This window comes from Stegostoma tigrinum, chromosome 31, assembly GCF_030684315.1.
Source record: "Stegostoma tigrinum isolate sSteTig4 chromosome 31, sSteTig4.hap1, whole genome shotgun sequence".
Lineage (NCBI taxonomy): Eukaryota > Metazoa > Chordata > Chondrichthyes > Orectolobiformes > Stegostomatidae > Stegostoma > Stegostoma tigrinum.
In genome coordinates, this window is record NC_081384.1 from 5,968,899 (window position 1) to 5,992,938 (window position 24,040).

Sequence of the window (24,040 nt, forward strand, 5' to 3'; positions counted from 1 at the left end):
CAAATCCATGCTTTCTGTTCTGAATTAAACCACATTTGTTGATGTGACTGTTAATTCTGTACCAAGTGATTGCTTTACTACTGAGTTAAGCGGACATGTTTGTATTTGCTGGGATTAATCTTATAATATTTTTTGAATAAGGACACAACATTTGTAATTTGCCAGGGCCTTATCAACCCTCCTTTCCTTCAATATCCTCCGATGCATCTCATCTGGTCCCAGTGAATTATCAATTTTAAGTACCAACAGCCTCTTCAGTGCCTTATTTGAGGGTAATGCATTGGTTAGCATTGTGCCTCATGCTAGGGACCTGGGTTTGATTCCAGCCTCGGATGACTGTGTGTGTGGAGTTTGCTCATTGTCCCCCTGTGTACATTGGTTTTCTTTCAAAGCCCAAAGATGTACAGGTTAGATGGATTGGCCATTCTAAAAATTGCCGTGTAGCGTCCAGGGATGTGCAGGTTAAGTGGGTTAGCCATGGTAAAAAAAAACAACTAAAACCCACTGAATCAAGAAAATTCCAAAATTGATTTTGCTTAGAACAGGCTGTTTGATGGTCGATATTACATATTTTTGAAGTTTTTTATAATGCCCATGACCGTGAATGAACAAATTTGTAGCAAGTACCAACGTGCGTACAAAATTAGTAACTGCGCTTCAGCCGTTGTATTCCAGTTATAACAGACAAGCTAGCATTTCATGCTGTAAGCATTCTTCTGGGTTCATAATTTTATCATCTTTGGTTGCCCCCTAAAATATTAGATACACTATAGCCATATTTACAGATGACACTTAAATGGGTACAAGGGTAAGTTGCAGTGAAGAAATAACAAATTTATAAATGGGTAAGGACACTTAGGTGAATGGACCAAAATTTGACCGATGAAGTTCAAAATAACTAAGAGGAAGGTCATTTTGATCTGAAGAATAAATAAGAAACTTATTATCTAAGTGGAGAGAAACTTCAAATTGCTTCAGTGCAGATGGATCTGGATGTCCTTGTGAATGAATCACAGAAAGCTAGCAGTACAGGTAGAGCTGGTAAAGGGAGGGCAAATAGAATTTTGGCATTTATTGCTAAAGAAATAGAGAATAAAAATAAGGAAGTGTTGTATTAAAACCGAAAGAGCTGTGGATTCTGTAAATCTGGAAAAAAATTAGAAGTGGCTCATAAAGCTTAGTGGGCCTGGCAGCATCTGTGAAGAAAAAATCAGAATTAATGTTTCAGTTACTGGAGGGTCACCAGACCCAAAACATTAACTCTGATTTTTTCTTCACAGATGCTGCCAGACCTGCTGAGCTTTTGCAACAACTTCTGTTTGTGAAGCGTTGTTGCAATCATACAAGGTATTGATGAGACTGCATCTGAAATACAGCGAGACTTTGGTACCCTTACTTGAGGATGGTTGTGATTGCATCTGAGGCAGTTCAGAGAAGGTTCACAAGATTAATTTCAGAGATGAAATGAATGATTAATGAGGAGAAATTGAGCAGTTTAGGCACATAGTTGCTCAAGTTTAGAGGGATGAGAGGAGATCTAATTGTGACCTATAAAATGCTACACCCGATTGACAAAGTAGACATTGAGTGGATATTCCCCTTGTGGGGTAATTGAGAATGAGCTGTCATACTTCTGGGCCAGTGGCAGATACAGAACAGAGATAATTATGAAATACAGCAAACTTTGTTTTAACCAGCACCTTATGAACTAGCACTCGATAAACTGCCAAAAATTATATGCCTCAAACACCACTAAGTTTACTGCATTATTATGGCTGACTATCAACAGCTAATTCAATTTTGAGTCAATTTCTCCTCAAGTACTATGACCTACTGCAATATTTGAGTAGTGAGTTGAAGGTGTGAGTGAGAATTCTCTTAGTTGGTAAGCTTTATTTAAGGCACAGATGTGTTATTATTTAAGTGTTTTATGCTATAAATAAGTATAACTGTGAAATGTATAACCTTTGCATTACGTTTCTTTTACTCAATGTGTGTTTTACATTGATTATGTCAACCTCTTAACTGTCCGGAACATTTGGTCAACCGGCATATTCCTGGTCCCGTAGGTGCCGGTTTATAAAAAGTTTGCTGTACTTCTCTCAAGGAGTTGTGAATCTGTGAAATTTACTACCCCAGAGTGAAGTGGAAGCCAAGGCACTGAATTAATGTATGGGTGAGAGTGACTGATTTTTAATTATTAGTGAGTTAAATGGTTATGTAGCACGGGCAAGAAAATGGAGTTGAGGCCAAGGTCAGCAATGATTAAATGGCAGTGCAGGCTCAAGGAGCTGAAACGGCAGAACAGGCTCAAGGGGCTGAATGACCAATTTCCACTTGTAGTTCTTAACTTCTTACGTTTGTATTTACTGTTTCTCCTAGGCAACATAAAAGCCAGTCGACGATCATCCTATCTTCTTGCCATAACAACAGAAAGGTCAAAGTCTTGTGATGAGGGACTGAACACATATCGGGATGAAGGAAAAGTGTACTCATAAGTTTATACCTTTAGCAGATAAGTGCTATCATTAGAATGTATGCATAAAATAGAGCTTATTTTTAAGGAAATAATTCTTAAAATGATTAGATTGTAAACCCATCTGGTTCACTAATGACCTTTTGGGAAAGAAACTGCCATCCTTACCTGGTCTGGCCTCCATGTGATTCCAGACCCACAGCAATATGCTGACTCTTAACTACCTTGTGCGCAGTTAGGGATGGGCAATAAGTGCTGGCCCAGCCAATGTTACCCTCATCCCGTAAATGAAATAAAGGGAAAAAAGGATTCATCACATAGAACATAGAACACTACAGCACAGTACAGGCCGTTCGGCCCTCAATGTTGTGCTGACCTGTCATACCAGTCTGAAGCCCATCTAACCTACAGTATTCCATGTATGTCCATATGCTTGTCCAATGACGAATTAAATGTACTTAAAGTTGGCGAATTTACTACTGTTGCAGGCAAAGCATTCCAGTCCCTTACTACTCTCTGAGTAAAGAAACTACCTCTGATGTCTGTCCTATTCTTTCACCGCTCAACTTAAAGCTATGCCCCCTCGTGCTCGCTGCCACCATCCTAGGAAAAGGCTCTCCCTATCTAACCCTCTGATTATTTTATATGTCTCAATTAAGTCCCCTCTCAACCTTCTCTCTAACGAAAACAGCCTCAGGTCCCTCAGCCTTTCCTCGTAAGACCTTCCCTCCATACCAGGCAACATCCTAAAAAATCTCCTCTGCACCCTTTCCAAAGCTTCCACATCCTTCTTATAATGCGGTGTCCAGAACTGTACGCAATACTCCAAGTGCAGCCACACCAGAGTTTTGTACAGCTGCAGCATAACCTCATGGTTCCAGAACTTGATCCCTCTATTAATAAAAGCTAAAACACTGCATGCCTTCTTAACAGCCCTGTCAACCTGGGTGGCAACTTTCAAGGATCTGTGTGCATGGACACCAAGATCTCTCTGCTCATCTACACTACTAAGAATCTTACCATTAGCCCAGTACTTTGCCTTCCAGTTACTCCTGCCAAAGTGCATCACCTCACACTTGTTCACATTAAACTCCATTTGCCACCTCTCAGCCCACCTCAGCAGCTTATCTATGTCTCTCTGTAACCTACAACATCCTTCGTCACTATCCACAACTCCACCGACCTTAGTGTCGTCTGCAAATTTACTAACCCATCCTTCTACGCCCTCATCCAGGTCATTTATAAAAATGACAAACAGCAGTGGACCCAACACCGACCCTTGAGGTACACCACTAGTAACTGGTCTCCAGGATGAACATTTCCCATCAACGACCACCCTCTGTCTTCTTTCAGCAAGCCAATTTCTGATCCAAACTACTATATCTCCCACAATCCCATTCCTCCGCATTTTGTACAATAGCCTACTGTGGGGAACCTTATTGAACGCCTTGCTGAAATCCATATACACCACATCAACCGGTTTACTCTCATCTACCTGTTTGATCACCTTCTCAACCCAATAAGGTTTGTGAGGCACGACCTACCCTTCAAAACTGTGCTGACTATCCGTAATCAAATTATTCTTTTCTAGATGAATATATATCCTCTCTCTTAGAACCTTTTCCAACACTTTACCAACAACTGAAGTAAGGCTCACTGGTCTATAATTACCAGGGTTGCCACTACTCCCCTTCTTGAAGAGGGGGACCACATTTGCTCTCCTCCAGTCTTCTGGCACTATTCCTGTAGACAATGACGAGCTTGGCAATCTCCTCCCTGGCTTCCCAGAGGATCCTAGGATAAATCCTTTCCGGCCCAGGGGACTTATCTATTTTCACACTCTGTAGGATTTCTAATACCTCTTCCTTGTGAACCTCAATCCCACCTAGTCTAGTAGCCTGTATCTCAGTATTCTCGTCGACAACATTGTCGTTTTCTAGAGTGAATACTGTTGAAAAATATTCATTTAGTGCTTCCCTTATCTCCTCTGACTCCGCACACAACTTCCCACTACTATCCTTGATTGGCCCTAATCTTACTCTCATCATTCTTTTATTCCTTAAATACCTATAGAAGGCCTTAGGGTTTACCCTGATCCTATCCGCCAACAACTTCTCATGTCTCCTCCTGGCTCTTCTGAGCTCTCTCTTTAGGTTTTTCCTGGCTACCTTGTAACCCTCAAGCGCCCTAACTGAGCCTTCACATCTCATCTGAACATAAGCCTTCTTCTTCATCTCGTAGGCTCTACAGCTTCCTCCCTGCCTGACAGGTACATATTTATCTAGGACACACAGGAGCTTTTCCTTGAATAAGCTCCACATTTCTAATGTGCCCATCCCCCTGCAGTTTCCTTCCCCATCCTATGGTTCCTAAATCTTGCCTAATCTCATGATAGTTGCCTTTCCCCCAACTATAACTCTTGCCCAGTGGTATACACCTATCCCTTTCTATCACTGAAGTAAACATAACAGAATTGTGATTGCTATCACCAAAGTGCTCACCTACTTCCAAATCTAACACCTGGCCAGGCTCATTACCCAGTACCAAATCTAATGTGGCTTCGCCCCTTGTTGGCCTGTCTACATACTGTGTCAGGAAGCCCTCCTGCACACACTGGACAAAAACTGACCCATCTTTAGTACTCGAACTATAGTGTTCCCAGTCAATATTTGGAAAGTTGAAGTCCCCCATGACAACTACCCTATCTCTCTCACTCCTATCGAGAATCATCTTTGCTATCCTTTCCTTTGCATATCTGGAACTATTCGGAGGCCTATAGAAAACTCCCAACAGGGTGACCTCTCCTTTCCTGTTTCTAACCTCAGCCCATACTACCTCAGTTGACAAGTCCCCAAACATCCTTTCTGCAACTGTAATACTGTCCTTGACCAACAATGCCACACCTCCCCCTCTTTTACCATCTTCTCTGTTCTTACTGAAACATCTAAATCCCAGAACCTGCAACAACCGTCCCTGTCCCTGCTCTATCCACATCTTGGACCAGTGCTGACAAAGTTCGCATTTTGTTGTATAGGGAGTATCTGGATTATTCAGAAAATAAAGTAACAATAATGGCATGAAAATACATTGGACAAATTAATCATTTTCTTTAAAAATTTGCTCAATGGTAATGATTATTAATGAGGCCTATTAAAGGGAATTTTTTATGTGGAGGAAAGGTGCCACAGAACAAGAGGAAAATTGCTTCAAATTCAGTAATTGTATATATTCTGAGAAGGTGAATTTAGTAACTGCAACCTCTCATGTTAAAGGAACAAACCTCAAAACTGAAGTTTAATTCTCTAAATTTCTTATCCATTTGGTACAGGCCATCTGTCTCATGCTGATATCCTTATTGCTGGGTACAACTGAAGTAGTACAGCACTACATACACAATGCTCTGCTTTGCTATTCAATAGGATAATGGCTGATCCAACATTCTTTCCATCCATTTTCCTACCTTTTCCCCTTAAATTTGATTTTTCTGCTGATCAAGAATCTATCCATCTCAGCCTTAAATATAAGCAAGGACTCTGCCTCCCACAGATTGCTACAGCAAGGAGTTCCAAAGACACTCAACCTTCTGAGAGAAGAAATTCCTCCTCACCTCCGTCTTAAATTGACACCACTTTATACTGGGCCTGTGCCCTCTGAGCCTACACTATCCCGTGAGGGGAAACAACCTCTTAGTATTAACCTTGTCAAGCCTCTTCGATATCCTTTATTTTTCAATGAGATCACCTCTCGTTCTTGTAAACTTGTGTGAGTAGAGTCCCAAATTGTTTAGCCTTTGCTCATAAGACAATTTCTGTGTGCCAGGAATCATCCTCATGCATCTTCTCTAAAGTGCTTACAAAGAAATTATATCTTTACTTAAATAAGAAAACCTGTGATTAAAAAGTTAATGCACACATTTCACACTAGATCTCACCACTGAATCCTTTATGTAAACACATCTTTGTGTTTTATGAGTTTCAAACCATTTTAAAACAGCAATCGAAAAATAAGTTAGACTTAATCATAGTTTCAATTCATAATCATATCCCATGATAATCGGATGCAGATGTGATATTTTATGACCCTAGTCAAGCTCTTGTTCATTTTTCTTAGGAAATTGCCGAAAAGGGTTCCTAGTCTGAAGCTGCTGCGGAGCTTTTTCACAGATGGGGTAAGAGTTGACTGTAGAAATGAGAGTGAAGAGAAATGAATGACTCTCTCTATTTACCAATAATATCCAAGTTAATAACATTCCATTACTAATGAAGCACAGAAGGACCAGTTCAGGCTTGTGGTTTGCAAGCCACAATAGCTGCTGAAGGGACATACTTGGCCTGTCAAATCATTGTTTAAAATACAATTAAATGTAACTGAAAGATTTTCCTGGTCCTCTCCCTTATTTGCTTCTGATCTTCTGACATCTATGACAAATGCATGAGAGAAGTAGTCCATGTTTGGAATATAGCAGTGAAAATCTCAGCATAATAGATTTAATTTAGCTTAAGTCCCAGTGCCTAAAGAATTTCTGGGTGATGCTGGTTTGAGTGAAGGTGTATGACAACAGGGTTGTTGAGAATGGATGGGAAAGAGAGTCATTTTGGGGATGGGATGGGGGTGCAGTGGGGGAGAGAGGGGAAGAGAATTGGCAGGCTCTTGGGGTTAGGGAGCACGGGGTAGAGTGTGAAGAGAGAGACATCAGAATGGATTGGGTGGGTGAGGTGAGTGAGGGATTGACTGTCCAACAGGGAAGTTAGTTGGATTGGTGAGTAAGGGACTGACAATTGGTGGGGGATCGTGTTGGCTGAGTGAGTGAGGGACTGACTAGGGAGCTGGTTGAATGAGGAACTGACTGACTCAGAGCTTGGATATGAGAGTGAAGGATGGATTGACAGAAGGCTGTGTAAGTGACTGAGAGACTGACTGCTGAGAGTGACTGGCTGGAGGGTTTGAAGAGTGAGTGGGTGGCTAGCTGGCTAGGTTAGTGATAGACTGACTCACTGTCATTGGGACATGGTGGGAGGGAAAGTGAGCAACTAACTGACTGATAAGCTGTCTGATTCAGGACTGAACCTCAAAGCATGTAGACCCTTACAAAGGCCCAATTAAGAATCACCCTTGTGAGGTAATGGTGAGGCTTCAACTCAAGGTAGCCTTCTTCAGTTTAACCCTTGCATTCTGTAACTCATCTTGTACTTTGAATTCCTACTACAAAAAATTTTAGTTAAGATTAAGCAATGCAAACATCAATTCCAAGGGGATACCAACATACATCTGTTAATCATTACCCCCTAGTCTGTAGGTAATCGGTGATATCTCTTTAATGGACCAAGGTCACCATTATGCCAACAATTCTCTCCATACATGACTCAAACGTAGAGAAGGAAATTGGCCGTGCTTAACTAGTTAAGTCTGCACTTGATCCCAAATCCAGAAGCTTATGAGTTGACTCTAACTGCCCTTTGAAATCAGTTAAAGGGTAAAAAGGGAAGCACAACTAGTTTTGATCTTGCCAGTGATGCCTAAATCCAATTGAAAAAAAGTCAAAGGGCTTGTGGGTCATTTTCTTTGTTTATGGTGTTAACTAATGACTTTTATCAAGAAAAATATATTTTGGAACTATACAACTCATCTCTAAGCATCTGAAAGACATTGATGGGAAAATCTTTCTAGATTTAATGAATCTAATTGACTATGAACAAAATTTTGGCCTCTGTCCTCTTTTGGATGCTGACTAATTATACTAACATTTGCGTATTTTATTTCACATGATGAGCATTCAAGTAGCATGTATTTAAAACATACTGATTAAAGTTATGGAGATTGCTGAAAGCACAGTCAGATTTTACTCAGCTTTCTGGCCAAGGAAGTTGTTAAATCTGAGGAAACGATTAGTCCATTTTTAGTTTGCAGTAAAGTGTTCAATGCTTAAAACAACCATCATCTAATTTAGAGAAAGTTAAAGTTTTAATTTCAGCATTAATGAGTAAGAAAAAAAGCAAGGTATGTCATAATGCAAAGAAGACATAAATTTCTCATTTGTATGCATTGTGTGTCATTTTCCAGAGAGTTGATTAGTGCCATTTTAGCAGGATTACCATTATCTTTCAAGCAATACTTTAGCTATCTGAATGAAAGAAGAATTCCAACCATAGAGATTTTAAGCTGTGAATCCTTGAGTCTTATAATTTAAAACAGGTGCAGCAGGTCAGAATGAGGAAGATAATGGGCTAATTTTCTAATTTTTATTTTAGCTATGCGTTATTTTCCAGGACTTTATGGATGGCTTCCTCCCAAGGCCTGTGGCAATTTTTCTTTCTCTCAATCTTCTATTGCTCACCTCATTGATTATGATTTTGGGCTCTATAGAGCCCTCCTTCTGTAATCATGTGAAAGCCCACTACCATCCCAAGTGAAATGTGGTGCTGAAATGCAATGCCTCCCCATATAGTAACAAGGTAGTGTTGGCTGACTGGTAGCCCAACCAAGAGAAATGCCCGATAGTGCATGCTGCTTGGACTTTGGCTGGTCCAAATGCAAATACGCCTGAATAGAGAAGAAAGTTGGTGGTCACCTTTGGTGTGAGAAAGTACGACTGATATCTTTTTGGATGTAAAGTTAGAATAATAATGGACCACAAACTCCTGTGAGGGTTACTTAAAGTCACCCTTTATTTATCAGATAGTTCAGAGCTAATCCCTAGAGTGAGGAGACTCTTTGAAACTCCTGTTTATATCTGTCAACCAGGGCTCCCTGATCGGCTAACCAGGGCTCCCTGATCGGCTAACCAGGGCATACTCAATGAGATCCACCTGGCCAACCTCATTTCAATCATTACAATGGACAACAGAGCTGAATTCCAGAGATGAGTGAGAGTGACAGCTCTTCATGTCAAGGCTGCATTTAATTGAGTCTGGCAATAAGGAACCCTTACAAAACTAGAATCAGTGCATATCAGATGACAAAGTCTCTGCTGGCTGGAATCATACCTGGCACACAGGACCATGCGTTGTGATTGATGGGGGTCAGTCATCTCATCACCAGGACATCTCTGCAGGGGTTCCTCAGGGTGGTGTGCTTGGCCCAACCATCTTCAGCTTCATCAGTGACCTTCTCTCCAGTCATAATTTCAGAAGTTGGGATGTTCACCAGTGATTGCACAGTGATCAATACCATTTGTAACTCCTCAGATACTGAAGCAGTCCATGCAACAAGATCTGGACAATATGCTGGTTTGGGCTGACAAGAGGCAATATTTGCGCCACACAAATGCCAGGCTATGACAATCTCCAATAAGAGAAATTTTAACACTTCAAGTTCCTTAGGAGGCTAAGAAAAATTGGCATGCCCACAATGACTGTTATCAATTTTTTCAGATACACCGTAGAAAGCGTCCTATCCAGGAGCATCACAGCTTGGAATGGCAACTGCTCTGGCCAACACCACAAGAAATTAGAGAGTTGTGAATGCAGCCCAGCCCATCACAAAAACCAGCCTTCATTCCATTGACTCTGTCTGCCCTTCCTGCTGTCTTAGGAAAGCAGCCAAAATACTCAGAGCCTCCCACTCCAGTTATACTGTCTTCCACCTTCTTCCGTCAGGCAGAAGATACAAAAATTTGATAATATGTGCCAACAGATTCAAAAACAGCTTCTTTTCTGTTATTATCAGACTTATGAATGGACCTCTCACACATTAGAGTTGACCTATCTCTGCACCTTCTCTGTAGCTGAAACACTATATTCTGCATTTTGTTCTATTACTCTGACCTTATGTAAGGGATGATTTGACTGGATAGCACACAAAACAGCATTTTTCACTGTTTCTCAGTAGATGTGACATTAATAAATCAACCAAATTAAATCAAACCGTCCCTCGTCGATATTAGATGGTATTACAGTCATTGAATACCCCACTATCAATACTCTTGGTGTTACCATTGACCAAAAACTCAACTGAGTGTGCCACACAAACTTAATGGCTACAAGATCAGGTCAGAGGCTAGGAATCCTTCAGTGAATAAGTCATCTCCTGAGTCTCCAAAGCCCATCCATCATCTACAAGGCACTAGTCAAGAGTGTGAATCATCGAATACTTACAGTGTGAAAACAGGCCCTTCAGCCCAACAAGTCCACACCGACCCTCAGAGCATCATACCCAGACCCATCCCCCTGTGTGATTGAATACTCCCCACTTGCTGAATGGGTGCAGCCCTAATAACACTGAAGAAGCTTGACACTGTCCAGAACAAAGCAGCCTACTTGATTCATACCACAACCACTAATATCCATTCTCTCCACCACTGACACTCAGTAGCAGCAATAGGCACCATCTACGAGATGCACTGCAGAAATTCACCAAACATCCTTAGACTGTACCTCCAAAGCCCCACCACTTCCATCTGGAAGGGCAAGGGCAGCAGATACATGGGAACTCCATCACCTGCAAGTTTCCCTCCAAGCCACTCACCATCCTAATTTAGAAATGTATTGCCTGCACTGTCACTGAGTCAGAATCCTGGAATTCCCTCTCTAACGGCACCTTCAGCATATGGATTGCAGTGTTGCAAGAAGGCAGCTCACCACCACCTTCTCAAGATGAATTAGGGATGGATAATAAATGCTGGCCAGCCAGTGACGTCCATGCCCTTTGAATTAATGAAAAATAAAGTTGTAGTATTTTGTCCGACTCTGGGCACTGCACTTGGAGAAGAATCTGAAAGCTTTAGAGAGGGTGCAGAAAAGGTGATGAGAAAGATTCCAGGTGTGTGACAATTAGAGGCATGGTTGTTCTCTTTTAGAGATGATAGGTATTCAAAAGAATAGATAAAGTGATACTTTTCCCAAGATGGAGGACACACATTTAAGATAATTAGCAAAAGAACCAAATACCTTTCTTATGCAGCAAAAAAAAACAAAGAACTGTGAATGGTAGAAATCAGAAACAAAAACAGAAATTGATGGAAGTACTCAGCAGGTCAGGCAGCATTTGTGAGTAGAAAGCAGAGTTAATATTTCAGATCAAATGACTTTTCTTCAGAACTTTCTTACACAACAAGTCGTTAGGATTTGACTGCACTGCCCGAGATTGTGATGGAGGCAGATTCAATGGTACCTTTTGAAAGGGAATTGCAAAAACAGCTGGAATGAAATAAATTGGGCTACAGGGAAAAGACAAGTGAATAAGATTAACATATAACATAGAACACTACAGCACAGTACAGTCCCTTTGGCCCTCGCTGTTGTGCCGACCTGTCATACCAATCTGAAGCCTATCTAACCCACACTATTCCATGTATGTCCATATGCTTGTCCAATGATGACTTAAATTTACCTAAAGTTGGCGAATCTACTACCGTTGCAGGCAAAACATTCCATTCCCTTACTACTCTCTGAGTAAAGAAACTACCTCTGACATCCGTCCTATATCTTTCACCCCGCAATTGAAAGCTATATATCTTTCACCCCTCAATTTAAAGCTATTAACAGTGTTGGTTTTTCAGAAGATTGACATAGCCTCGACAGCTGAATGATCTCCTGTCGTGCAATTATTTTATAGTGATTACACTTCAAATTGAACACTAATGAATGTATGTGACATCAAAGTCTAATTAATTATCAATTGAGCATGATGTATATAATCCATAGGATTTGAACCCTATTTAAACACGTTCTGTCTTAGCAGTGCAAAACGTCACATTCGGAGTTTGTAAAGGCGAAATAATTTTTAGAATGTGTTTGTTAACAGGATATCTAGATATGCTAAAAGATATAAGTAATACTTTCTTTAACAAGTATAAGATTTACTTATGCACTAGTATTTGCCTAGGATATTATAGCAGTGATTGAATGTTAAAAACATAGTTCGAATGTAAGTACCAAACCTCTTAGTTTTAGAAAGATCTTTTATTGATTTTAATCTTTGCTTGTGAGTGATGAATTCACTGGTTATTGGATCACTATTTGAATTGAATTGGTGCCTGGCCTGATTTGTGACATTAACCAGTACAGCAGCAGGAGAAATAAGTTTGGCCTCATTCCTTTTGGGGAGCTAAATCATCCATTATTTCCATTCTAGAGCAATAACTGGTGATGGCTGTTGTAAGAATATGTGTGTATGTGGTGAGGATGAGATTCAGCATGGCTTTCTGCCTCATTTCTAACAGTCAGATATTCTTCTGATCGTCACTGTCAAGCCGCATAGAGGTAGCGACCATTTGTCAAGCTGCTGTAGGTTGCCGATGGCCAGAAGTAATAAGCTCCACCAAGGGAAGTAGAAGCTGAACAGTCTGATAAATCATGCAGTGGCATAAAATTTCATGGAATTCATTCTTAGATTACTGAAGCCTAAAACTAATGGAAGTGATCCAAATTTAATCAGTGGTGGAATACATTAGTGGGACACCCTTCATTGCTTTACATTTTGACCTCATTGTTTATACAATGTTCAACAAAAATTGTAACATTAGTGCAATAAAACAAGAAAAGCCCTATTCTTATTTATCAGACTGGACAGTCTTAAGCTTCAGTATCTCAGGTGTGGTTATTAAGGTCTCAGTAGGCTGAATGGCTGGTTTGCGATGCAGATTGATGCCTAAAGCCCGAGTTTAATTTTCACAGCAGCTGGGGTTACCATGAAGAACTCTCCTTTTCAACCTCTCCACTCTGAGTTAAGGCTTAAAATCAGTGTCTAAATAATCTGTATGAATTTTGTTTTGTTAAACCAAAAAGGTTAATACTTATTTGGTGGAAGGTTGATCTTTCAGACAAGAATGCAGCTGTCTATCTGCAAGCAACAAGATGAAACCCAAATAATCTTATAATCTGGGCCTCGTTAATATGCTAGATTCATAACTAAAAGTCAGTGATAGATGGCAAGAGGTCTGGGTTACTTGCTAGGCTCAAGGTAATTGCAGAAAAGTAAGGTGGGGAAGGAAGCATAGCTTCCAGGATAGTTAAGAGTTTGCATGTAAGCAAGAGAGTCCTATATTTCTCAAAGTCACAGAAAAACATTCCTCCTCTCCTCCACTTGCCTTACAGTGCCCTGACCAGATACCTGCCGCACAAATGCCTCCCCCACTGACTTCCAGATTAAGATTCCATACTGATCTCATTATCAGTCTGCGTGAATGACGTTCCTGCCTGACCCTGACCAACGTGTCTTCCACCTGAAAATCAACATTTTGAATATGAAGAATGAGGAATAAAAAAGATACTAAAAGTTCTGGTTTTCATTATTTTTAGGTACAATTATTTACAATATTATTATTTACTGTTTAGTCCTTGGATAACTTGGAAGATACTGAAAGCACAAGGTCTAAGCGACATTCCACGTCTGAACTCTGTGATGTGACTTTCAGTGACGTCAGAAAAGAAGGATGGTTGTACTTTCGGCAACTTGTCACAGAGAAGGGAAAGGCAAGTTATAAATCCACTTCAGCTTCAAAAGTTTTGTTAAGCAGATCACTTACTTCAGAAAAAACGTAACTTACATTTGTGCAGTGTTGCGTTTATTCAGACTGTTGGAGCACAAGTAGTAGGCCATTTGGCCTGCAGGGTTCGCTCTGCTGTTCAGTGAGAGTACGGCTGATCTGATAATTCACAACTGCTGTCTTCCTGCCTTATTCCCATAACCCTTTCTTCACTTGCTGATTACAAATCAATCACAGCCTTGAATGTACCTAACAAACCAGCCTCAACAGCCTTCTGTAAGAACATAAGAAATAGAAGCAGAAGTAGGCCATCCGGCCCCTCAAGCCTGTTCCACCAGTCAATAAGATCATGGCTGATCTTTTCATGGACTCAGCTCCACTTACCCACCCAATCACCATAACCCTTAATTCCTTTAGTGTTCAAAAATCTGTCTACCTTTGCCTTAAAAACATTCAACAGGTAGCCTCAACTGCTTCATTGGGCATGGAAATCCACCGATTTACAACCCTTTGGGTGAAGAAGTTCTTCCTCAACTTGGTCATCGGTCATAGATCTCCTCTCCCTTATTTTAGTTCTAGTTCTAAGCCTCCTAGTTCTAGTTTAAAGTGTTGGCAAAGATCTGTAGGTCAGGTTGTGAATGAGGTTGTTGACTGGCTTGTTTTTGTTCAGACGTTTTGTCACCATGCTACGTGACATCATTTGGAGTGGCACGGTAGTTCAGTGGTTAGCACTGCTGCCTCACAGCACCAGGGACTTGGGATCAGTTTCAGCCTTGGGCGACTGTCCGTGTGGAGTTTACACATTCTATTCAAGTCTGCTCTTCTGGGTTTCCTCCCACAATCCAAAGATGTGCCGGCTAGGTGGATTGGCCATGTTAAATTTCCCATGCTGGCAAGGGATGTTTAGGTTAGGTGGGTTAGACATGGGCAAATCAGGGGTAGGAGAATAGGTCTGGGTGAGATGCTCTTCGGAGGGATTCTATGATTCGTGGAGCCTCTGATAAAGCGATATTATTCTACTCCACTTGGAATTTATACTGCCCAGTCCATTATGGTGAGTATTGTCATTTCTGGTTTTAACCTGTATGGGTTTATATATGGGGTCCAATTCTGTATGTTTGTTGATTGCATTATGGACGGAGAACCGTTCCTCTGGGAAATTTGAAAAGAATAAAGAAACAAGTCACAGGTGTACAGTCTTCAAGAGAGGCTGGCCAAGACGCACAAATGTAATTTGGCCTCCCTTTTAAAGCTGCAATTTCTGTCCTTATTTTAATATGAAATAGATAATCTGATTTTGGAAAACAGAGATGTAGAGTTGGGTTGATGGATTATAAGTTCTCTTTGTTGCCGACTGAAGTGTTTTAAAAGAATTTGCATGATCTGATTTTGTTTTAGAGCCAGTTAAGTATTATTGCTGTGTAAGAAATGTGACAGCCAGTTTGCAAACAGAAAGGTCCCACAGTAGTACTGAGACACATGACTAAATCATGCTTGATTAAGAGATAAATATTGGCCACAAAAAGTCCTCTATTCCTCTTCTAATAGCTTAGGATCTTTAATATTTCCCTGAGAAGGGAGACCGGGGAAGGGCAGCAGGTTGACTGGAGAAGGTGGAACAGCCAGAAAGTTTAGTTACGGGTATCAACTCCTGGAGTCGAAGTGATGCTCCTGGTTTACAAGTAATGAATGCTTGTCCAGGTGCCCATTAAATATGGTGGCAAGACGATCGACTCCTTTAAGATATCAGCAGAAGCATTATCACCTTGCCTAGCTTTGCCATAAGGTTTGCCCTACCCATTGTGTTTGCATATGTAATGAGCTGAGAACCACCTGTTGCTCAAGCAATGCCCAGCCGCTCCAAGTGGAAATGTTCACTTCCATGCCTACCACTGAACCTAGACGCATAACACTGATGTTTTTGTTATACCTATTTTTCACACATGAACTCAGTTCAATTTGTTCCATAAATGAGATGTGAACAAAAGACAACTCACAACTCAAAGGAAATTGTAATTCATGTATAGATTTTGCATCCAGTAGAACCACATAATATGTAAGAAGCATAGCAATTAACACAAATTTTCTTGAGTTTTATTTTTCTCCCAAAGAAAGTCTCCCTTATCCCAGAAGCCAGGATTAGTGAATAAACTTGCCTCACCTCCCCTTAATCACATGCCATTTTTAACCAGCTCTATTTTTGAAAAAAGAAACAAATTTTGGACTGGTGTCAGGAAGTTGTTCTTCACACAGGAAGTGGACAACACATAGGGAATGTAAAGGCATACACCTTGGAAATGTTTCACAAAATGACCCACACTCTCTGTACCTTTCTTTTTCCACTTATCTGTTTCATTCAGTCTTAAGTTGTCTATAAACAATAACTCGGTGCTACTGCTTTTCCCAAGATGATATTGACTAATTCAACATTCTTCTGTGATCATTTTTGTTATTTCTGCTCAATTTATACCAATCATATTTTGTAGGAAAAATATAAGGTTACAGTTATCAATGTACCTTCTATGTTGTGTAGTATGATCTTGAATCTAAGATTGACACTAAATAATTAATAAATAGTTATTATGAACGCACAGAATTTAATTAATGTGAGGTAATTCAATATTGAGGCATCATAACTTCCTGACCTGAGCCAGTCATCAAAATATTTTTATATAACCATAAGGTAGTCTTAAGTATGAACACTTAATGTCAGTCTGCATAGGATGTGGCTTCCTCTGTCAGCATCCAGCACTTTAATTGTAAGTGCAACACGAAATTATAACTCTATGCTTAAAAATGCATGAGAAGGGAGTAAAGCAGGCAAATTTTGTGGATGTTTATGAAATCATGTATAAAAGGTTGCGATTTGTTAGCTTTAAAGTTCTGTGATAAAGTAAAAAAACTTATTAATGATATTTAAGTATATCCTTTGTTTATTTAGTACAATATTGATATCACTTGTGCTGTTAGTTATTTAAAAATCTGGTATGCACGTTACAAGATCAATAATTGATCAATAAACAATCATTCGTGAATTTTAACAAAAGAGAATTAATTCTGTTCAGAATAGTTTGGCTGCTATTCTCATCTTAAACGCATAATCTAATTAGCAAGTAAATTGGAAAGTATCCTTAAACACAGCAAGCCACCCAGAGCCTTAAAGAGAAAGGTAGATGTACTTTTAAGTGACGGCCTTTATCAAGGATCCTGTAAAGTGGCTCCCAGAAATTTTCTGCTGTTTATTTCCAGCACTCACCTCTTTGACGTATCAGGAGAATTCTTTATTTTCCCTCTCCCTTGCCAGTGGTGGGTAAACCCCAGGCCTTCTGTTGCAATATGCATACAGAACTCACATTTCACTGTCATAGTACCAACTGTATGAACGTAAAATATAACTACCATGCAGAAAATCAGTGATGTATTTTATCAATAGTACTGATACCCATTTGTGATGGAGTGTTATGCATGTTAACCTTAACCACTATCATCGTATCCCTCAGATTAATGCAGTACCAATAATGGGCTAGAAATCTAAGACAGTTTTCTGTTTCTGTGGTGCAGAAGGATGGTATTATTTTAAATAGGGAAAAATCCCACTTAAATGTAACTCATCTGTTGATTTATGGTGATCTCTTACTTACAAACATGACCTTTAGTTGCAGTGCTGTATTGGTCAATAAATTGTTTTTCTGCACAATCAGAAGTGTATGGTTTTGAGTAAATGATTTGGGGTAAAAGGATATTATAATTTTATATGATCTGCTGATGGGTATTATTATGTTATGCTGTACTTATTTAGTCATTTTCTTGGATTATCTAATGATTTATTTATTTGTTTCTTGTCCATTAGTTCTGCTCATTATTTGTTGGTCTATTGACTTTTCACTTGTTTGATTATTCATGTATCGTTCACAAGACCTTAGCTTTCTCTTGTTTATACTACTTTTCATTTTATCAGTACACAGACACTCAGCACACTTATTTGTAAAGTACTGAAATGAATGTCATTCAGTGACCTAATTTACAGATTAGGTCATTTAAAACTAATCATTGGTCTATTTCTTTTTAACAGAGAGTTGTAAGCAGCATTCGTTCCTGGAAAAAGGTGTATGCTGTCCTGAGATCACATTCCCTATACCTGTACAAGGATAAAAGAGATGCAGTGACTTATGACTGTGAGGATGAACAGCCCATTTGTATTAAGGCCTGTTTGATTGATATTTCATACAGTGAGACTAAAAGGAAGAATGTTTTCAGGCTGACTACATCCGATTTTTATGAATACCTATTCCAAGCTGAAGATAGAGACGATATGTTGAACTGGATTAAAATCATCCAAGAGAATAGTAAAACAGAAGGAGAAGTAAGTATGATGCAAATTATTTTATATTTTTAATCCATGAACTCTTAACTTAACTCTACCAGAAAAATTAAGGGTGTCACCTATTTCACAGGATCCATCTTTCAGAAACCATCAGGCACGCACCCCACTGAGTACAGAAACAACTTAAGCTTTCACTCAAATACTTCAAAGCTAAATATCTGATGTTTTAATCTTTCTGGCAGAAGAACAAAATCTATCCTTGTGACTTACAATGATGGCACAACAAGATCATAAGTTTGTGGCCTTTACATTAATATAAACTAGGACAGGACAATGCCATTCGGCCCTTTTAACCTGCTCTGCCATTCAGTATGATCTTGGCTGATTCTCCAACTTAGTGCCATATTCCCACTTTCTGTCAATACCCTTGTTGCCTTGAATGCCTAAAATAATTGTCAATCTCTTCTTTGAATAATCTCAGAAACCCAGCCACCACAGCCTTCTGTGGTAGCAAATTCCACAATTGACCATCCTCTGAATGAAGCAATGTTTCTTCAACTCAGCCCTAAATAGCCTGCCATATATCCTGAGTCTGTGACCCTTGGTTTACACTTGTAACTAGAAGAAACATTCTTCTTACCTCGAGTCTGTCTAGTTCCACTAGATTTTATTCTTTCCAGTATTTTCTGTTTCATTATTCTAAACTCTAGTGAATACAGGCACAGTTGAACAAGGCTCTCCTACCACCTCCTGTATCAGCCTAATGAACATTTGCTGCACTCCCTCGAATGCAAGCATAACCTTCAATTGGGTGACCAAAAATGCACATAATCCTCCAAGTGTTGAAAAGTGCCCTTCCACCACTACCCACTGCCTTCTATGGACAAGCCAATTCCAAATCCACGTGGCCAAGTCACCATGGATCCCATACATCTTAATTTTCTGGATGAGCCTCCCATGATGGATCTTGTTGAAAGCGTTACTAACATCCATGCAAACAACATTCGCTGCTCTACCCTCATCAATTACCTTTGTCACCTCCTCAAAAAATTTAATCAACTAAGTAAGACATGACCTGCCCTTCACAAAACCACTGCTGACTATCCCAACTAGCCCATACTTTTCCAAATGTGCGTAAATCCTATCCCTAAGAATTCTCTCCAATAGTTTCCCAACCATTGATGTGAGATCACTGGCCTGTAGTTTCCTGGATTATCCCTATTTCCTTTTTTGAACAATGGAACAACACTTGCTGCTTGCCGGTCCTCCTGGACTTCAGTAGCTAGTGAGGATACAAAGATCTTGATCAAAGCCCCAGCAATCTCCTCTCTTGGCTCTCTCAATAACCTGGGGTAGATACCATCAGGCTCTGGGATCTTATTCATTTTAGTGCTTTTCAAGAGATCCAACACCACTTCTTTCTTGATCTCCAAATGCCCCAGCATATTAGCATGCTCCACAACCATCTCACTATCTCTCCATGTCCCTTTCCTGCGTGAGTACCTAAGCAAATTGCTCATTTAGGATTTCACCCACATTCTCCGGCTCCACGTACAAGTTCCCTCCTTTATCTTTGAGAGGCCCTACCTTCTCCCCAGTTGTCCTCTTGTTGTTAATGTATCAATAGAATGCCTTGGGTTTTTCTTTAACCCTACTTGCCAAGGTCATTTCATGGCCCCCTCTTGATCTCCTAATTCCCTACTTGAGTACTTTCCTGCTTTCCTTAAATTCCTAATGGGCCCTATCTGATTTTAGCTTCTTACACCTTGCACATGCTGCTTTTTTTTTCTTTTTGACTAAATTCATAATATCCCTTGTTATCCAAGTGTCCCTTACCAAACTACCCTTATCCTTCTTCATTATTGGAATATACTAGCCTTGAACTCTCCCCAGCAGGCCTTTGAACAGTTCCTACATGTCAAACGTGGATTTACCTGATAACAGCTCCTCCCAATTAACATTCCCTAGCTCCTGCCTAATACTGACATAATTTGCCCTCCCCCAATTTAGTACTCCCACACTGTCTGATTTATCCTTGTTCATAGCTATCTGAAAACTTAAGGTACAAAAAACAAAGTTGCTGGAAAAGCTCAGCAGGTCTGGTAGCATTCGTGAAGACAAAAACAGAGTTAATGTTTCAGATCCGGTGACCCTTCCTCAGAGCTTTTCCAGCAACTTTGTTTTTGTTCCTGATTTACAGCATCCGCAGTCCTTTTAGTTTTTATTGAAATCTTAGCGGTGTGATCACTGTTACCAAAATGCTCAGTCACCAGGCCAGGTTCATTAGACAATACAAGGTTCAGTATGACCCCACCTCTAGTTGGACTACCCATATACTATTGCAAGAAATCTTCTTGGATGCACTTAACAGATTCCACCCTGTCTAAGCCCCTTGCTCTATGGGAGTCTCAGTCAGTACCAGGGAAGTTAAAGTCACATACAATGACAATTCTGTTTTTATTGCACTTTACCATAATCTACTTACATATTTGTTCCTCGACTGTTGGGACGCCTATAGTATAATGGATTATTGCACCCATCTTTATTTTGCAGATGTAACATTCTCCCTGATTAGTAATGCAACTCTTCCACCTCTTTTAACCTTTACTCTATCTCATGGAAAACAGTGAAACCATGGAATGTTGAGCAGCCAAGCCTCTGTAATAACCACAACATCATATCCCATGTACTGACCCAGGCCCTAAGCTCATATGCCTTATCCTTAATATTTATTGCATTAAAATAAACATACTTCAACCCACTAATACTGTTGTGTTCATTTATGTGTCTCTGCCTGTCCTTTCTTTCTGATTTACAAGTCCTAACATCCTCCCTTCCCAACATTCCCTCCACTTGCTGACCGGCTCCTCTGGTTCGCAGTCCCCTGCCACTCTAGTTTAAATCCTCCCGAATAGCACTAACAAACCTCCCTGCGAGGATATTGGTTCCCCTCCAGTTTAGATGAAACCCATCCCTCTTGTACAGGTCACCCCTGCAACAGATCCTTAGCTACACATTCATCTGACCCTATCTTTTTATTCCTCGCCTCACTATCATGTGGCGCTGGTAGTAACCCAGAGATTACTACCCTCGAGGTCCTGCTTTTCAGTGTCTTTCCTAACTTCCTGTACTCACTCTGCAGGACCTCCTCCCTCTTTTTACCTATGTCATTGGTACCATTGTGCACAAGGACCTCTGGCTACTCGCCTTCCCTCTTAAGAATTTTGTGCACCTGCTCAGAGATGTCCTTGACCCTGGCACCAGGGAGACAACACACCATCCTAGAGTCTTGGACGCAGCCACAGAAATGCCTGTTTGTGCCCCTAACTAGTGATTCTCTGACCACTATTGCTCGCTTGGATCTTGCCCAACCCTGCTTCTACTGCAGAGCCAGTTGAAGTGTCACAAGCTTGGCTGTTGCTATTATAACCCCCTGAGATGCTGTTCCCCCTAACAGTTTCCAAAACGGTATACATGTTAGAGAGGAAATAGCCACAGAAAACTCCTGCACCACCTGCCTGCCTCTCCTGGCAGTCACCCATCTACCTGACTGAACCTCTCTAACTAATGTCTATCACACCGTTTGCCCCCTGTGTGCCCCTCAATGTGTCCAAATGCTGCTTCAGTCGAACATTGCAGTCTGTGAAGAGCTGCAACCAGTCACACTTCTTGCAAGCATAGTCATCAGGGACACTAGACTGCTCCCTGATCTCCCACATCTGGCAGGGAGGGCACACCACTGCCCTCTCTGCCCCTTTACACTAAGAAAGATGAAAGAATCGTACCTTGCCTACGTTGCTCAGTGAAGCCCAATAGTTACCTAAGCCAGCACTTATACCAACTAGTTGCACTGTTTCCTCAAATTACAGTCCAATCTTTACAAGCAGACAAAAAACCCTATAGAGATAGTAGGAACTGCCGATGCTGGAGAATCTGAGATAACACAGTGTGAAACTGGATGAACACAGCAGGCCAAGCAGCTTGGCCTGCTGTGTTCATCCAAATACCCTATAGGCTTCCTTTCAGCCTCTCTTTGAGAGGTGTGCTCCTCTCAGCTCCTAAAGGATTCTTACAGAATCCTGTCTGCTGATGGTACTGTCCTCCCTATTCTAAGACTTACCTGAAGTTCCTTCCCATTGATTTGGAGAGGTGATATGTAGGCTTATAAATCAAAAGGATACAACAGCATTGCATGGTAGTTATTTTGGTCAGAATGCCCACAGTGGTACAGGACAGGACAGAGTGTACAAACATTTCTGAGAAACAGCAAATAGGGTCAAATGGGGAAAAAAGGCATCTTACTTAAATGTATGTTGTATTTTGAACAAAATACATTAACCGAACTAGAGGTTAATGGATATGATCTTATAGTCATTATGGATAAATGGTTACAAGGAGATCACAGCTGGCTATTAAATAGTCAGGTGTATGTGGCTTTTGAAATGACAGGCAGGAACAAGAGGATGGTGGGTAGTTTTGTTGGTGCAGGCAGAATAAGTATGGTAACAAGAATGATATGGAACCAATGTGGGTTAAGGTAAGAAATAACAAAGGGAGGAAGAAACTGATGTTATCTGCAGTCGTCCTAACAGTAGCTGTATTGTATGACAAGGAATAAATCAAGATAGTGAAAGCAATACTTTATTCTCGTTGTGGATTGGGAATATTAGCTTAGCACTGGTAGTCTCAAATCTAATTCAATAATGTATTTGGGATAATCCTATAACAATATGTTGTGAATCCAATCAAGGATCAGGCCAGTGGTACACTGCATCCGCTGTACCCGTTGTGGCCTCCTCTACATTGGGGAAACCATGCGGAGGCTTGGGGACCGCTTTGCAGAACACCTATGCTCGGTTCGCAATAAACAACTGCACCTCCCAGTTGCGAACTATTTCAACTCCCCCTCCCATTCCTTAGATGACATGTCCATCCTGGGCCTCCTGCAGTGCCACAACGATGCCACCTGAAGGTTGCAGGAAGAGCAACTCATATTCCGCTTGGGAACCCTGCAGCCCAATGGTATTAATGTGGATTTCACAAGCTTCAAAATCTCCCCTCCTCCTACTGCATCCCAAAACCAGCCCAGTTCGTCCCCACCTCCCTAACCTGTTCTTCCTCTAAGTGATGCCATCCAAAGATTTCAGAATGTTGATCATCCTTTCTTCTTGATTCTGTAGTGGTACTAGGAGATTACATATATTTCTTGTTATTTCTTATTAGGACACAAGTTCAAGACTGATCGAAGTAAAATTAAAGGAATACAGAAACCAGAGGTAATGAAATCAGTTAGATATTGAATTGTTTGATAATGTCTTGTTCATGACACAACTGATCAGAATTTTTTGTCATCTGCTGCTGAGTCAGAGAATGACTATCTTGCTCCCAGACAGCTTGTTCACTGCAGCCTCTATCCTTGTTAGCCACGGACATTTCAGAAATGTTTAATACTCAAAAGGGTACGAACACTGCTGTAAATCATTTTTCTCAACTGGAATTTTATTTTGGAACAATTTTGAATTCAATACATTCCTTGTCTGTAATTATCTTTTGATCTGGAACTAATTTTTCACAGTATCTTTTTAATAGTTGATGTCAGTTGAACTGCTAAGCATAAGCTGAAAAGACATGAATTTCTTTACAGTGTTCAGATACCATATATCTTTCTCTTGAAAGTTGGTTGCTCTCTGATTTATGTGCTCATTATAATCACATGTAAAATGTTATTGGTGGTGCTGTTGTGGTTTTATGTGATGACTGTGTCATTTTGATACTATTTTAAAAAGGAGAAATTCCAAAAGGAAATATTTTGAAT

At 40.4% G+C, this 24,040-nt stretch overlaps 1 protein-coding gene across 1 annotated transcript in view; it reads left to right on the top strand.

The window, feature by feature from the left end:
- LOC125466199 (rho GTPase-activating protein 23-like) overlaps positions 1-24,040 on the top strand; it is a 219,179-nt gene that overhangs the window by 130,053 nt on the left and 65,086 nt on the right. The window contains exons 10-14 of the mRNA XM_048560405.2: positions 2,383-2,488; positions 6,587-6,644; positions 13,750-13,887; positions 17,974-18,264; positions 23,449-23,501. Of these exons, the coding sequence (XP_048416362.2) occupies positions 2,383-2,488; positions 6,587-6,644; positions 13,750-13,887; positions 17,974-18,264; positions 23,449-23,501 (646 nt within the window). The remainder of the gene's footprint in view (positions 1-2,382; positions 2,489-6,586; positions 6,645-13,749; positions 13,888-17,973; positions 18,265-23,448; positions 23,502-24,040) is intronic.